The sequence below is a fragment of the Elephas maximus genome, chromosome 6 (assembly GCF_024166365.1).
Source record: "Elephas maximus indicus isolate mEleMax1 chromosome 6, mEleMax1 primary haplotype, whole genome shotgun sequence".
Taxonomy (NCBI): Eukaryota; Metazoa; Chordata; class Mammalia; order Proboscidea; family Elephantidae; genus Elephas; species Elephas maximus.
The window spans coordinates 88,485,269-88,502,964 of record NC_064824.1 but is presented as its reverse complement, the minus strand read 5'-3'; the positions used below and the strand labels follow the sequence as shown (position 1 = coordinate 88,502,964).

At 40.2% G+C, this 17,696-nt stretch overlaps 1 protein-coding gene across 5 annotated transcripts in view; it reads left to right on the top strand.

The window, feature by feature from the left end:
• Nucleotides 1–232: 232 nt before the first annotated feature.
• The window catches only part of HIBCH (3-hydroxyisobutyryl-CoA hydrolase), a 94,050-nt gene continuing 76,586 nt past the window's right edge, over nt 233–17,696 (top strand). For 4 of the 5 annotated variants that reach the window (XR_007517885.1, XR_007517886.1, XM_049887696.1 and 1 more), the window contains exon 1: nt 234–485. Coding sequence is in view for 3 of the 5 variants with exons in the window: in XM_049887696.1 (XP_049743653.1) it covers nt 466–485 (20 nt within the window). In the remaining 2 variants the exon portion in view is untranslated. Of the gene's footprint in view, nt 486–17,696 lie in introns of all 5 variants that reach the window. The other variant, XM_049887697.1, reaches the window with a different exon arrangement.

Here is a 17,696-nt window from a genome sequence, read left to right as displayed (position 1 = left end):
TTCTACTCTGCCCCGTAGGGTCGCAATCCACTCAACGGCAACGGATTTGAGGCCAGTTGGGTTTTTCCCAAAACAGCCTCTAGAGGGCACTATCTTTTCCTCGCAATCCTCCAACTACTATTTTCTCCGTTCCTCCGACTCCGCCCCACGTCTTCCTCCTCGATCTTCACTTCCAGTCCCGGCCCCCGGCCCCGCCAAAGGCCCCGCCCCATCCCTCCTTCCCACGCCCACAGTAGTGTCCTAGGTCTGCGGCTGTCCGGCCCTCGGCCTCGCATAGCGGAAGAAGCCGCAGTGGGCCGCTCTGGCCGCCTGGAGGACTTGTCATCTTTGTCCGGCGGCGCTGGGCGATGCTGGGCGGCAACGAGGCGGTCTGACGTAAGATACGTGAGGCGTGTGGAGTGATCCAGACGCTCTGTACCCGCCTGCTGGAGCCTCCTGAGTGGTGGGGCGCTGGGACTGTCGGAGATGTGGAGCCTCAAGTCGAGGTGCGTGAGTGAGCTGCCAAGGGCAGTTTCGTTAGCGGCGGTCGCCGAAGTGGGAAAAGGGTAGGGGGTGGGAACCCTTTGGCCGCGAAGTCCCGAAGCGCACACGCCCCTTACCCTTCAGCCTCACCCCCTACCTACCAAGGCGCAACTCTGGGACCCGAGCCCCGGCCCGCTTCTTAGCCCCGTGTCTGTCCCGAGCCCCTCGGGCCTCCGCCATTGCTTGCCCTTTCTCCCACTAGTACCTTCGTTACTACAACACCTTCCTTTATTGCCATTTTGACTCTAGTCTTGAGCCTCACACGACTTCCTCTCATTTCTTTATTCAAAGTTGAGTAGATGGGGGACACGGCAGAGGTTAACTTAGAAGAACATTATTTTATGGTATGTTTTGTGCAGGTGACAAACACGCATGCTTACTGCACCTGTGTTCGTGGTTTGACGTTGTGACTTTATTGTTCAGCTTTATGGGATGGCTCCAGGAGTTAGTACAGGCGTTGGCAACTTTCAGGCTAGTGTTGCGAGGCTTGGTGGAGTATGTGTACAAACATTGTGTTTATTTTTAAAAGTGCAACTCAGTTCATCTTGAGCTTAGCAGAGGAAATCTGGTAGCAATTACCTTAGAAAGGTTGGCATCAGTAGCACCAGCTAGCAGCTGTGTACGCTTGAAGGGGAAACCATACAGTTCGACAAATAACTGCGTTCAGTAGGGTTGCTATGGAAACCCTGGTGGCGTAGTGGTTAAGAGCTACAGCTCCTGACCAAAAGGTGAGCAGTTATATCCATCAGGCGCTCCTTGGAAACTCTATGGGGCAGTTCTGCCCTGTCCTATGGGACCGCTATGAGTCGGAATCGACTCGACCGCAATGGGTTTGGTTTTTGGGTTATAGGCTTGCTATGAGTCGGAATCGACTCAAGGGCAACGGGTTTGGTTTATCTCTTTTGAACTTGCCTTGATGGGTTCCTGTATGGGAATGGGAGTATATTTTTGGCAGAAGAAGAATGATCATTGCTTTAGACGACGTGGTCTAGTTTTTCAACACTGTATCTAGGAACCTTGCTCTCAAATATTTGTTATATGAATGAAGGATTTTGTTTTGTTTTGAGGCCTTGAAATTAGTTGTCCTTGCACCTCTAACCAGCTTATGAAGAGATGTAGAATATACTTAAGAAAATCAGTTTATGTAATCATTGCTGCTGCTCTTTTGAAGTTGTGAGCAAAGACCAAATTATTTGAGAAACAAATTGGAATGACATGTTTGTTAACAAGACTAATTTATTTGAAAAAGAGATTTTTATTCCTACAGTTCAGTGTGACTTTATGCTGCACCACATTTCAAGATGTTGACTGATTAGGTGAGGCCTGGAAGAGTTTTGGGGCATTGATAAGGCCCTGGAGTGGGTACAAACCAGCTGAAGCAAGGATCTGAGGCCAAGGTCATCAGTCTACAGTAGCGCAACCCACAAATATATAAAGGGGTAGGGTGATGTGGGAAGTGTTTCTAGGAAAAAAAGTCCCCCTGGCATGGTTGGAAGAGCCCTGGTGGCACAGTGGTTAAATGCTCGGTTGCTAACAGTAGGGTCAGCTGTTTGAAACCACCAGCCAGCTGTTCCATGGGAGAAGGATGTGGCGATCTGCTTCTGTAAAGACTGTTGTTGGGTTGTTAGGTGTGGTTGAGTCGGATCCGACTCGCAGTGATCCTGTGCACAACAGAAGGAAACACTGCCTGGTCCTGTGCCAACCTCACAGTTGTTAATGCTTGAGCCCATTGTTGCAGCCACTGTGTCAATCCATCTTGTTGAGGGTCTTCTTCTTTTTCATTGGCCCTCTACTTTACCAAGCATGTGATCCCTCCTGATAACATGTCCAGAGTATGTGAGACGTAGCCTCACCATCCTTGCTTCTAAGGAGCATTCTGGCTGTACTTCTTCCAAGACAGATTTGTTTGTTCTTTTGGTAGTCCATGGTATACTCAGTATTCTTCACCAACACCATAATTCAGAGGCATCAATTCTTTTTCTTCCTTATTCATCTTCCAGCTTTTGCATGCATATGAGGTGATTGAAAACACCATGGCTTGGGTCAAGGGCAGTTTAATCTTCAAGGTGACTTCTTTGCTTTTCAACACTTTAAAGAGGTCTTTTGCAGCAGATTTGCCCAATGCAATGCGTCTTTTGATTTCTTGACTGCTGTTTCCATGGATGTTGATTGTGGATCCAAGTAAAATGAAATCTTTGACAACTTCAATCCTCCTTTCTCCGTTTATCATGATGTTGCTCGTTGGTGCAGTTTGAGAATGTTTGTTTTCTTTATGTTGAGGTGTAATCCATACTGAAGGCTGTGGTCTTTGATCTTCATCACTAAGTGTGTCAAGTTCTCTTCACTTTCAGCAAGTGAGGTTGTGTCATCTGTATATTGCAGATTATTAATGAGTCTTTCTGCAATCCTGATGCCCCGTTCTTCTTCGTATAGTCGTTTTTCAGGTTATTCAGCATACAGATTGAATAAGTATGGTGAAAGGACGCAACCCTGACACGCACCTTTCCTGATTTAAACCACGCGTTATCTCTTTGCTCTGTGTAACTGCCTCTTGATCTATGTACAGGTTCCTCATGAGCACAATTAAATGTTCACAGTTTCTGTTCTTCGCAATGTTATCCATACTTTGTTATGATCCACACAGTCAAATGCCTTTGCATAGTCAATAAAACACGGGCATTCTCTGCTTTCAGCCAGCATCCATCTGACATCAGCAATGATATCCCTGGTTCCACATCCTCTTCTGACTCTGGCTTGACTTTCTGGCAGTTCCTTGTCGATATACTCCTGCAGCTGCTTTTGAATGATCTCCAGCAAAATTTTACTTGCTTGTGATATTAATGATATTGTTCGATAATCTGCATTTGATTGGATCACCTTTTGGGGAATAGGCATAAATATGATCTCTTCCAGTCGGTTGGCCAGGTAGCTGTATTCTAAATTTCTTGGCAAAATGAGTGAGCACTCCAGTACTGCATCCATTTGTTGAAACTTCTCAGTTGGTATTCTATCAATTCCTGGAGCCTTGTTTTTTACCAGTGCCTTCAGTGCAGCTTGGACTTCTTCCTTTAGTACCATTGGTCCCTGATCATATGGTACCTCCTGAAATGGTTGTATGTTGGTGAATTATTTTTGGTATGGTGACCTTGTGTAGTCCTTCCATCTTCTTTTAATGCTTGCTGTGTCATCTAATATTTTCCCAGCAGAATTCTTCAGTATTGCAACTTGAAGCTTGAATTTTTCTTCTGTAACTTTCTCTTCTTCTATGAAGTGTGAATCTTGGAAAATTAGAAATTGTCAAAAATGAAGACCACATAAGCATTAATATCCTAGGTATTAGTGAGCTGAAATGGATTGGTATTGGCCATTTTAAATTGGACAATCTGATATACTTTGCCAGGAATGACAAATTAAAGAGGAATGGCATTGCATTCATCGACAAAAAGAGCATTTCAAAATCTATCCTGAAGTGCATTGCTGACAGTGATAGGATAATATCTGTACACCTACAAGGAATTCCAAGTAATGCGGCTGTTATTCAAATTTACACACCAACCACTAAGGCCAAAGATAAAGAAATTGAAGATTTTTACCAAATTCTGTAGTCTGAAATTGATCAAACATGCAATCAGGATGCATTGGTAATTACTGATGATTGGAATGCGAAAGCTGGAGAAAAAGAAGAGGGATTGGTAGTTGGAAAATATGGCCTTTCATCATGGAAATGATGCTGGAGATCACATGATAGAATTTTGCAAGACCAATGACTTTTTCATTGCAAATACCTTTTTCAACAACGTAAACAGCGACTACACGTATAGACCTCATCAGATGGGATACACAGGAATCAAATCGATACATCTGTGGAAAGAGATGATGGAAAAGCTCAATATCATCAGTCAGAACAAGGCCAGGGACTGACTGTGGAACAGAACATCAATTGCTTACATGCAATTTCAGGTTGAAACTGAAGAAAATTAGAACAAGCCCATGAGAGCCAAAGTACAACCTTGAGCATATTGCACCTGAACTTAGAGACCATCTCAAGAATAGATTTCACCGTTGAACACTAATGACCGAAGACCAGATGAGTTGTGGAATGACGTCGAGGACATTATACATAAAGAAAGCAAGAGGTCATTAAAAAGACAGGAAAAAAAGAAAATATCAAAATGGATGTCAGAAGAGATTCTGAAACTTGCTCCTGAACGTCGAGTAGCTAAAGCGGAAGGAAGAAGTGACGAAGTAAAAGAGCTGAATAGAAGATTTCAAAGGGCAGCTTAAGAGGATAAAGTATTATAGTGACATGTGCAAACACCTGGAGGTAGAACACCAAAAGGGAAGAACACGCTTAGCATTTCTCTTTTTTGGTAAAGATTACAACCTTGGAAACCCTATGGGGCAGTTCTCTTCTGTCCTGTAGAATTACTATGAGTTATAATCGACTTGACTGCCCTGATTTTGGGCCCTGGTTAACATTGTCAGGCAACCCCTGTCTTTGAGTTCTGGTCTTACATGGTTTTTCTGGCACTGTCTTGCTGTTCTATTACTTCTACTGCTTATCTTGCCCCAGTGCCAATTCAGCCGTTGGATATTTTTTGTTCTGAAATAAATCACCTCTCACCTCTCTGAAGTTAATTCTAAAATTTGTATCTCTAACCCTGATTTACCCTGAGCTCTAGTGCTAGTCACAACCACTTGAATGTCTCATTTGTACCTCAAATTTGTGTGTAAACCTTACTCCTCGTCTGTACTTTCTGTTCCTCTTGTCACTCTCATCTAGATTGCTAAAATTATCTAAGTCTTCCTATACACCTATCTCTTCCTGTTAAGTCAAATGTGAACAGTCTAAAATTTATCACTTGTTCATTTTGCAGAAACTTGTTTAATGGACCTACCCCTTTTCTCCCCGATTTGTGTAGGTTCAGATTAATCTTCCTAAATCTACTTCAGTGCCTGCCATTCCTCTGCTCAGAAGCTCTCAGAGGTGCCTTCCTGTCTAGAGAATAAATAAAAACTTCCCAGCCTGGGTTTCAAAAGATTTGGCTCCAGTTTACTTCATGAATTCAATAATACTTTTTCTGTTCTGTTGATGGAAGGCACTATTTAAGCACTTCTATTTCTTTTTTTTTTTTTTTTTTGCTATCTTGTAGCCAGTCTGGACTACTTGATGTTCTTAATGTTTGTTCCTTATGGGTTTTTGAAATCTGAAAGAGAAGACATGAAACATATTTAAGCAATCGTAATATTTAGTTACCAACCCTGATAAACATCTTAAAGGAAAAATACAGTTATGAGAGAGCTGAATTTAGATGGACCTAATTTAGGTGTGGAAACTCTGGTGGCGTAGTGGTTAAGTGCTATGGCTGCTAACCAAAAAAAGTAAGCAGTTCGAATCCAGCAGGCATTCCTTGGAAACTCTATGGGGCAGTTCTACTCTGTCCTGTAGGGTCGCTATGAGTCAGAATCAACTCGACTGCAACGGGTTTGGTTTTGGTTGTTTTTTTTAAATTTAGGTGCAAATGTTTCATGTGCTTGGCTGCTAATTGAAAGGTTGGCTGTTCTAGTTCACTCAAAGGTGCCTCAGGAGAAGGGCCTGGTGATCTACTTCTGAAAAATCAGCCACTGATAACCTTATGGAGCACAGTTCTACTCTGAGAAACATGGGGTTGCCATGAGTTGGAGTCAATGGCAGCTAGTTAATTTAGATAGGGAAAGAGACCCTCTTCAAAGAGGTTGATTCTTAAGCCATTAGTAGCACTCATTCCCTTCTCCATTTGCTCCATACTCTGCTGAACTACATTGTTCTGCTTTCGTTTCTGGGCCTGCTTGTTTCCTATCTTTTACTTCTAGTAGATGTTTTTGAAGGCTCAATCTTTTTTTTTTTTTTTTTTCTAATTGTGCTTTAGATGAAGGTTTCAAGCTCAAGTTAGTTTCTCATACAAAAATTTATATGCATACTGTTATGTGACCCTAGTTGCTATCCCTATAATGTGACAGCATACTCCCCTTTTCTACCCCGGGATAGGGATATCCTGTGTCCATTCAACCAGCTTCTGTCCCTTTCTGCCTTCTCATCTCGCCTCCAGACAGGAGCTGCCCATTTAGTCTCGTGTATCTACTTGAACTAAGAAGCACTCTCTTCACAAATATTATTTTATGTTTTATAGTTCAGTTTAATCTTTGTCTGAAGAGTTGGCTTTGGGAATGGTTTTAGTTCTGGGTTAACAGAGCGTGCAGGAGACATGTCTTCTGGGTCCCTCTAGTCTCAGTCAGACCATTAAGTCTGGTCTTTTTACATGAATTTGAGTTCTGCACCCAACTTTTTTTCCTGCTCTGTCAGGGACTCTTTGTTGTGTTCCCTGTGAGGGTGGTCATTCGTGGTAGCTGGGTACCATCTGTTTCTTCTGGTCTCAGGCTGATGGAGTCTCTAGTTTATTTGACCCTTTTGTCTCTTGGGCTAATATTTTCCTTGTATCTTTGATGTTCTTCATTCTCCTTTGCTCCAAGTAGGTTGGGACCTATTGATGCATCTTAGAAGGCCGTTCGCAAGGTTTTAAGACCCCAGACGCCACTCACCAAAGTGGGATGCAGAACGTTTTCTTAAACTTTGTTAAGCCAGTTGACCTAGATGTTCACTGAAACCATGGTCCCCAGACCCTTGTGCCTGCTACTCCGTCCCTCAAAATGTTTGGTTGTGTTCAGGAAACTTCTTAGCTTTTGGTTTAGTCTGGTTGTTCTGACTTCTCCTGTATTATGTGTTGTTCTTCCCTTCACCTAACATAATTCTTGTTTACTATCTAGGTTTTTTTTGTTTTTTATCTAGGTGGTGAATCCCCCTTTCCCTCCCTCCCCACCCTCATAACCATCAAAGAATGTTTTCTTCTGTGTTTAAACCTTTTCTTGAGTTCTTATAATAGTGGTCTCATACAATAGTTGTCCTTCTGCAACTAATTTCATTCAACATATGCCTTCCAGATTCATCCATGTTGTGAGATGTTTCGCGGAATCATCGTTGTTCTTTATCATTGCGTAGCTTTCCATTGTGTGAATATACTGTAATTTATTCATTCATCTGTTGATGGGTGCCTTCGTTGCTTCCATCTTTTTGCTATTGTAAACAGTGCTGCAGTGAACACGGGTGTGCATGTATCTATTTGTGTGATGGCTCTTATTTCTCTAGGATATAGTCCAAGGAGTGGAATTGCTGGATCATATAAAATAAAAAATAGTAGTTCTATTTCTAGCTTTTTAAGGAAGTGCCAAATCGATTTCCAAAGTGGTTGTACCATTTTACATTCCCACCAGCAGTGTGTAAGTGTTCCAGTCTCTCCACAACCTCTCCAGCATTTATTATTTTGTGTTTTTTGGATTAATGCTAGCCTTGTTGGGGTGAGATGGTATCTCATTGTAGTTTTGATTTATATTTCTCTAATGGCTAATGATCGTGAGCATTTCTTTATGTATCTGGTAGCAGCCTGAATGTCATCTTTGGTGAAGTGCCTGTTCATACCCTTTGCCCATTTTTTTTTTTTTTTAATTAACTTTTATTAAGCTTCAGGTGAACATTTACAAATCCAATCAGTCTGTCACATGTAAGTTTACATACATCTTACTCCCTTCTCCCAGTTGCTCTCCCCCTATTGAGTCAGCCCTTTCAGTCTCTTGTTTCGTGACAATTTTGCCAGCTTCCCTCTCTCTCTATCTTCCCATCCCCCCTCCAGTCAAGAGTTGCCAACACACTCTCAAGTGTCCACCTGATTTAATTAGCTCACTCTTCATCAGCCTCTCTCTCCCCCGTGCTGACCAGTCCCTTTCATGTCTGATGAGTTGTCTTCGGGGATGGTTCCTGTCCTGTGCCAACAGAAGGTCTTCGGAGCATTGCCGCCGGGATTCCTCCAGTCTCAGTCAGACCATTAAGTATGGTCTTTTCATGAGAATTTGGGGTCTGCATCCCACTGATCTCCTGCTCCCTCAGGAGTTCTCTGTTGTGCTCCCTGACAGGGCAGTCATCGATTGTGGCCGGGCACCAACTAGTTCTTCTGGTCTCAGGATGATGTAGGTCTCTGGTTCATGTGGCCCTTTCTGTCTCTTGGGTTCTTAGTTGTCGTGTGACCATGGTGTTCTTCATTTTCCTTTGCTCCAGGTGGGTTGAGACCAATTGATGCATCTTAGATGGCCGCTTGTTAGCATTTAAGACCCCAGACACCACATTTCAAAGTGGGATGCAGAATGTTTTCATAATAGAATTGTTTTGCCAATTGACTTAGAAGTCCCCTCAAACCATGTTCCCCAGACCCCCGCCCCTGCTCCGCTGACCTTTGAAGCATTCATTTTATCCCGGAAAGCTCTTTGCTTTTAGTCCAGTCCAATTGGGCTGACCTTCCATGTATTGAGTGTTGTCTTTCCCTTCACCCAAAGCAGTTCTTATCTACTGATTGATCAATAAAAAACCCTCTCCCTCCGTCCCTCCCTCCCTCCCCCCTTCGTAACCACAAAAGTATGTGTTCTTCTCAGTTTTTACTATTTCTCAAGATCTTATAATAGTGGTCTTATACAATATTTGTCCTTTTGCCTCTGACTCATTTCGCTCAGCATAATGCCTTCCAGATTCCTCCATGTTAGGAAATGTTTCAGAGATTCGTCACTGTTCTTTATCGATGCGTAGTATTCCATTGTGTGAATATACCATAATTTATTTACCCATTCATCCGTTGATACACACCTTGGTTGCTTCCAGCTTTTTGCTATTGTAAACAGAGCTGCAATAAACATGGGTGTGCATATATCTGTTTGTGTGAAGGCTCTTGTATCTCTAGGGTATATTCCGAGGAGTGGGATTTCTGGGTTGTATGGTAGTTCTATTTCTAACTGTTTAAGATAACGCCAGATAGATTTCCAAAGTGGTTGTACCATTTTACATTCCTACCAGCAGTGTATGAGAGTTCCAGTCTCTCCACAGCCTCTCCAACATTTATTATTTTGTGTTTTTTGGATTAATGCCAGCCTAGTTGGTGTGAGATGGAAACTCATCGTAGTTTTAATTTGCATTTCTCTAATGGCTAATGATCGGGAGCATTTTCTTATGTATCTGTTGGCTGCCTGAATATCTTCTTCAGTGAAATGTGTGTTCATATCCTTTGCCCACTTCTTGATTGGGTTGTTTGTCTTTTTGTGGTTGAGTTTTGACAGAATCATGTAGATTTTAGAGATCAGGTGCTGGTCTGAGATGTCATAGCTGAAAATTCTTTCCCATTCAGTAGGTGGTCTTTTTACTCTTTTGGTGAAGTCTTTAGATGAGCATAGGTGTTTGATTTTTAGGAGCTCCCAGTTATCTGGTTTCTCTTCATCATTTTTGGTAATGTTTTGTATTCTGTTTATGCCCTGTATTAGGGCTCCTAGGGTTGTCCCTATTTTTTCTTCCATGATCTTTATCGTTTTAGTCTTTATGTTTAGGTCTTTGATCCACTTGGAGTTAGTTTTTGTGCATGGTGTGAGGTATGGGTCCTGTTTCATATTTTTGCAAATGGATATCCAGTTATGCCAGCACCATTTGTTAAAAAGACTATTTTTTCCCCAATTAACTGACACTGGTCCTTTGTCAAATATCAGTTGCTCATACATGGATGGATTTATATCTGGATTCTCAATTCTGTTCCATTGGTCTATGTGCCTGTTGTTGTACCAGTACCAGGCTGTTTTGACTACTGTGGCTGTATAATAGGTTCTGAAATCTGGTAGAGTGAGGCCTCCCACTTTCTTCTTCTTTTTCAGTAATGCTTTGCTTATCCGGGGGATCTTTCCCTTCCATATGAAATTGGTGATTTGTTTCTCTATCCCCTTAAAATATGACATTGGAATTTGGATCGGAAGTGTGTTATATGTATAGATGGGTTTTGGTAGAATAGACATTTTTACTATGTTAAGTCTTCCTATCCATGAGCAGGGTATGTTTTTCCACTTAAGTATGTCCTTTTGAATTTCTTGTAGTAGAGCTTAGTAGTTTTCTTTGTATGGGTCTTTTACATCCTTGGTAAGATTTATTCCTAAGTGTTTTATCTTCTTGGGGGCTACTGTGAATGGTATTGATTTGGTTATTTCCTCTTCGGTGTTCTTTCTGTTGATGTAGAGGAATCCAAGTGATTTTTGTATGTTTATTTTATAACCTGAGACTCTGCCAAACTCTTCTATTAGTTTCAGTAGTTTTCTGGAGGATTCCTTAGGGTTTTCTGTGTATACGATCATGTCATCTGCAAATAGTGATAGCTTTACTTCCTCCTTGCCAATCCGGATACCCTTTATTTCTTTGTCTAGCCTAATTGCCCTGGCTAGGACTTCTAGCACGATGTTGAATAAGAGCAGTGATAAAGGGCATCCTTGTCTGGTTCCCGTTCTCAAGGGAAATGCTTTCAGGTTCTCTCCATTTAGAGTGATATTGGCTGTTGGCTTTGCATAGATGCCCTTTATTATGTTGAGGAATTTTCCTTCAATTCCTATTTTGGTAAGAGTTTTTATCATAAATGGGTGTTGAACTTTGTCAAATGCCTTTTCTGCATCAATTGATAAGATCATGTGGTTTTTATCTTTTGTTTTATTTATGTGATGGATTACATTAATGGTTTTTCTGATATTAAACCAGCCTTGCATACCTGGTATAAATCCCACTTGATCAGGGTGAATTATTTTTTTGATGTGTTGTTGGATTCTATTGGCTAGAATTTTGTTGAGGATTTTTGCATCTATGTTCATGAGGGATAAAAAGTCTATAATTTTCTTTTTTTGTAATGTCTTTACCTGGTTTTGGTATCAGGGAGATGGTGGCTTCATAGAATGAGTTGGGTAGTATTCCGTCATTTTCTATGCTTTGAAATACCTTCAGTAGTAGTGGTGTTAAGTCTTCTCTGAAGGTTTGGTAGAACTCTGCAGTGAAGCCGTCCGGGCCAGGACTTTTTTTTGTTGGAAGTTTTTTGATTACCGTTTCAATCTCTTTTTTTGTTATGGGTCTATTTAGTTGTTCTACTTCTGAATGTGTTAGTTTAGGTAGGTAGTGTTTTTCCAAGGATTCATCCATTTCTTCTAGGTTTTCAAATTTGTTAGAGTACAATTTTTCATAGTAATCTGAAATGATTCTTTTAATTTCATTTGGTTCTGTTGTGATGTGGTCCTTCTCGTTTTTTATTTGGGTTATTTGTTTCCTTTCCTGTATTTCTTTAGTCAGTCTAGCCAATGGTTTATCAATTTTGTTAATGTTTTCAAAGAACCAGCTTTTGGCTTTGTTAATTCTTTCAATTGTTTTTCTGTTGTCTAATTCATTTAGTTCAGCTCTAATTTTTATTATTTGTTTTCTTCTGGTGCTTGATGGGTTCTTTTGTTGCTCACTTTCTATTTGCTCAAGTTGTCGGGACAGTTCTCTGATTTTGGCTCTTTCTTCTTTTTGTATGTGTGCATTTATCGATCTAAATTGGCCTCTGAGCACTGCTTTTGCTGTGTCCCAGAGGTTTTGATAGGAAGTATTTTCATTCTCGTTGCATTCTATGAATTTCCTTATTCCCTCCTTGATGTCTTCTATAACCCAGTCTTTTTTCAGGAGGGTATTGTTCAGTTTCCAAGTATTTGATTTCTTTTCCCTAGTTTTTCTGTTATTAATTTCTAGTTTCATTGCCTTGTGGTCTGAGAAGATGCTTTGTAATATTTCGATGTTTTGGACTCTGCAAAGGTTTGTTTTATGACCTAATATGTGGTCTATTCTAGAGAATGTTCCATGTGCACTAGAAAAAGTATATTTTGCAGCAGTTGGGTGGAGAGTTCTGTATAAGTCAATGAGGTCAAGTTGGTTGATTGTTGTAATTAGGTCTTCCGTGTCTCTCATATTGAGCTTCTTACTGGATGTCCTGTCCTTCTCCGAAAGTGGTGTGTTGAAGTCTCCTAGTATAATTGTGGAGGTTTCTATCTCACTTTTCAATTCTGTTAAAATTTGATTTATGTATCTTGCAGCCCTGTCATTGGGTGCATAAATATTTAATATGTTTATGTCTTCCTGATCAATTGTCCCTTTTATCATTATATAGTGTCCTTCTTTATCCTTTGTGGTGGATTTAAGTCTAAAGTCTATTTTGTCAGAAATTAATATTGCTACTCCTCTTCTTTTTTGCTTATTGTTTGCTTGATATATTTTTTTCCATGCTTTGAGTTTTAGTTTGTTCGTGTCTCTAAGTCTAAGGTGTGTCTCTTGTAGGCAGCATATAGATGGATCGTGTTTCTTTATCCAGTCCATGACTCTCTGTCTCTTTATTGGTGCATTTAGTCCATTGACATTCAGCGTAATTATAGATAAATAAGTTTTTAGTGCTGTCGTTTTGATGCCTTTTCATGTGTGTTGTTGGCCATTTCATTTTTCCACATACTTTTTTGTGCTGAGGCGTTTTTCTTAGTAAATTGTGAGATCCTCATTTTCATAATGTTTGACTTTATGTTAGTTGAGTCGTTACGTTTTTCTTGGTTTTTATCTTGAGTTATGGAGTTGGTATTCCTTTTTGTGGTTACCTTATTATTTACCCCTATTTTTCTAAGTAAAAACCTAACTTGTATCGTTCTATATTGCCTTGTATCACTCTCCATCTGGCAGTTCAGTGCCTCCTGTATTTAGTCCCTCTTTTTGATTATTGTGATCTTTTTACCTATTGACTTCCATGATTCCGTGTTATGTGTATTATTTTATTTATTTATTTATTTTTTATAATTAATCTTAATTTGTTTGTTTTTGTGCTTTCCCGATTTGAGTTGATATCAGGACGTTCTGTTTTGTGACCTTGTATTGTGCTGGTACCTGATATTATTGGTCATCTGACCAAACAATCTCCTTTAGCATTTCTTGTAGCCTTGGTTTGGTTTTTGCAAATTCTCTAAACTTGTGTTTATCTGTAAATATCTTAATTTCGCCTTCATATTTCAGAGAGAGTTTTGCTGGATATATGATCCTTGGTTGGCAGTTTTTCTCCTTCAGTGCTCTGTATATGTCGTCCCATTCCCTTCTTGCCTGCATGGTTTCTGCTGAGTAGTCTGAACTTACTCTTATTGATTCTCCCTTGAAGGAAACCTTTCTTTTCTCCCTGGCTGCTTTTAAAATTTTCTGTTTATCCTTGGTTTTGGCAAGTTTGATGATAATATGTCTTGGTGTTTTTCTTTTCGGATCAATCTTAAATGGGGTTCGATGAGCATCTTGGATAGATATCCTTTCGTCTTTCATGATGTCAGGGAAGTTTTGTGTCAGGAGTTCTTCAACTATTTTCTCTATGTTTTCTGTCCCCCCTCCCTGTTCTGGGACTCCAGTCACTCGCAAGTTATCCTTCTTGATAGAGTCCCACATGATTCTTAGGGTTTCTTCATTTTTTTTAATTCTTTTATCTGATTTTTTTTTCAGCTATGTTGGTGTTGATTCCCTGGTCCTCCAGATGTCCCAGTCTACATTCTAATTGCTCGAGTCTGCTCCTCTGACTTCCTATTGCGTTGTCTAATTCTGTAATTTTATTGTTAATCTTTTGGATTTCTACATGCTATCTCTCTATGGATTCTTGCAACTTATTAATTTTTCCACTATGTTCTTGAATAATCTTTTTGAGTTCTTCAACAGTTTTATCAGTGTGTTCCTTGGCTTTTTCTGCATTTTGCCTTATTTCATTTGTGATGTCTTTAAGCATTCTGTAAATTAATTTTTTATATTCTGTATCTGATAATTCCAGGATTGTATCTTCATTTGGGAAAGATTTTGATTCTTTTGTTTGGGGGGTTGGAGAAGCTGTCATGGTCTGCTTCTTTATGTGGTTTGATATGGACTGCTGTCTCCGAGCCATCACTGGGAAAGTAGTTTTTCCAGAAAATCCGCTGACTGGTATGCTGGCTCCTGGCTCTGAAAACAATCGCTGTCTGCCCGTATTTGTTCGTTCTCCGTCTCTAAATCTGTGTTTGTTGTTCAGAGTTCGTAGATTGTTATGTATGTGATCGATTCACTTGTTTTTCCGAGTCTTTGTTGCAAGAGGGATCCGCGGTAGCGTCCACCTAGTCTGCCATCTTGGCCCCGCCTCCCCTTTGCCCATTTTTTAATTGGGTTATTTGTCTTTTTGTTGTTCAAGTTTTTGAGTGTCTAGTAGATTTTAGAGATTAGAGCTTGATTGGATCTGTCGTAGCCAAAAATTTTTTCCCAGTCTGTACATTGTGTTTTTACTCTTTTGATGAAGTCTTTGGATGAGCATAAGAGTTTGATATTTAGGAGTTCCTAGTTACCTAGTTTCTCCTCTGGTATTTGTGCATTGTTGGTCACGTTTTGTATTCTGTTTATGCCATGTATCAGGGCTCCTAGCATTGTCCCTATTTTTTCTTCCATGATCTTTATCGTTTTAGATTTTGTATTTAGGTCTTTGATCCATTTTGAGTTCGTTTTTGTGCATGGTGTGAGGTATGGGTCTTGTTTCATTTTTTTTGCAGATGGATATCCAGTTAGGCCAGCACCACTGCTTTTTCCCCATTTAACGGGCTTTGGGCCTTTATCAAATATCAGCTGCTCATAAGTGGATGAGTTTACGTCTGGATTCGCAATTCTGTTCCATTGGTCTATGGGTCTGTTGTTGTATCAGTACTAGGCTGTTTTGACTACTTGGCAGTATAATAGGTTCTAAAATCAGGTAGTGTAGGGTCTCCAACTTTGTTCTTCTTCGTCAGGAATGCTTTATTTATTTGGGGCCTCTTTCCTTTCCATATGAAGTTGGTGATTTGTTTCTCCATCTCATTAAAAAATGCCATTGGAGTGTGGATTGGGATTGCATTGTAGGTATAGATTGCTTTGGGTAGAATAGACATTTTCACAGTGTTGAGTCTTCCTATCCATGAGCAAGGTATGCTTTTCCACTTATGTAGTTCTCTTTTGGTTTCTTGCAGTAGTGTCTTGTAGTTTTCTTTGTATAAGTCTTTTATGTCTCTGGTTAGATTTATTCCTAAGTATTTTATCTTTTGGGGGGGCTATTGTAAATGGTATTGATTTGGTGATTTCCTCTTTGAAGTTTTCTTTGTTGGTATAGAGGAATTCAACTGATTTTTGTATGTTTATCTTGTATCCTGATACTCTGCTGAACTCTTCTATTAGTTCCAGTGGTTTTCTTTTGGATTCTTTTAGATTTTCTGTGTATGAGATCATCCCAGTGCCCTTGAGTCGATTCCAACTCATAGCGACCCTACAGGACAGAGTAGAACTGCCCCATACCATAGAGTTTCCAGGAACGCCTGGCAGATTCGAACTGCCAACCCTTTGGTTAGCAGCCGTAGCACTTAACCACTACACTACCAGGGTTTCCAAGTATGAGATCATATCATCTGCAAATAGGGATATGTTTACTTCTTCCTTACCAATTTGGATGCCCTTTATTCTTTTTCTAGACTAATTGCTCTGGCTAGGACCTCCAGCACAATGTTGAATAAGAGTGGTGATAAAGAGCATCCTTGTCTGGTTCCCTTTTCAAGGGGAATGCTTTTAGACTCTATTTAGGATGATGTTGGCTGTTTGCCTTGTATAAATGCCCTTTATTATGTTGAGGAATTTCGCTTCTATTCCTATTTTGCTGAGAGTTTTTATCATGAATGGGTATTGGACTTTGTCAAATGCCTTTTCAGCATCAATTGATAAGATCACGTGGTTCTTTTGTTTTATGTATGTGATGGATTTTATTGATTTTTTTTCTAATGTTGAACCATCCCTGCATACCTGGTATGAATCCCACTTGGTCATGGTGAATTATTTTTTTGATATGTCATTGAATTTTATTGGCTAGAATTTTGTTGAGGATTTTTGCATCTATGTTGGTGAGGGATATTGGTCTGTAATTTTCTTTTTTTGCATTGTCTTTACCTGGTTTTTGTATCAGGGTAATGCTGGCTTCATAGAATGAGTTTGGGAGTATTCCGTCCTTTTCTATGCTCTGAATTACCTGTAGTAGTAGTGGTGTTGGAAACCCTGGTGGTGTAGTGGTTAAGAGCTTCGGCTGCTAACCAGAGGTTGGCAGTTCGAATCTACCAGGCGATCCTTGGAAACCCTATGGGGCAGTTCTACTCTGTCCTGTAGGGTTGCTATAGGGTCACTACGAGTCGGGATAGACTCTATGGCAACGGGTTTGGTTTGGTTTTTTTAGTAGTGGTGTTACCTCTTTTCTGAAAGTTTGGTAGAATTCTCCAGTGAAGCCTTCAAGGTCAGGGCTTTTTTTGTTTGTTTGTTTGGAGTTGTCTTGGTGACTTTCTTTTGGGATGTATCCTGTGTGGGGTTCAGTGAGCTTCTTGGATAGATATCTTCTCATCTTTCACTGTATCTGGGAAGTTTTCTGCCAACAAATCTTCAATTCTTTCTGTATTTTCAGTTATCCCCCCCCCCCACCCCATTCTGGTACTCCAATCACTCATAGGTTATTCCTCTTGATAGAGACCCATATAATTCTTAGGTTTTTTTAATTTTTTAAAATTCTTTTATCTGAATTTTCCTCAAAAAATTGGTGCCAAGTGCTTTATCTTCAGTCTCACTAATTCTGATTTGCATTGCCTCAGTTCTGCTCCTGTGACTTTCTATTGAGTTGTCTAATTCTGAAATTTTATTGTTAATCTTTTAGATTTCTGTTTGCTGTCTCTGTATAGATTCTTGTGGCCTGTTAAATTTGTCATTGTGCTCTTGAATAACCTTCTTAAGTTCCTCTGTTGCTTTCTCTGTCTGTTCCTTGGCTTGGTCTTTGTTTTGCCTGATCTTCCTGATCTCTTGAAGAGTTCTGTATGTTAGTCTTTTGAATTCTACCTCTGGTAATTCCCAGAAATTTTCTTCCTCTGGGAGGTTTCTTAGTTCTTTGTTTCGGTCACTTGCTGAAGCCATCATGGCCTGCCTCTTTGTGTGATTCCATATTGACTGTTGTCTCCGAGTCATCAATAAGTTATGTTTGCTTACTGTGTCCTACCTTCATGTTTTGTTTTGTTTTGATATGCCCAAATAGGCTGGTTGTGTGAGCTACTTTGTTTATTGGTGTCTCTGAAGCTCTCACGTCCTGTCACCAGGTGGTTACAGCTGTTACTAGGTCTGTGAGTGCAGGAGTCTGTTTACTTGTGTGGATTCAACTCAGGTGTCCAGGTTGTCTGCCACTGAGTGTGTGGTG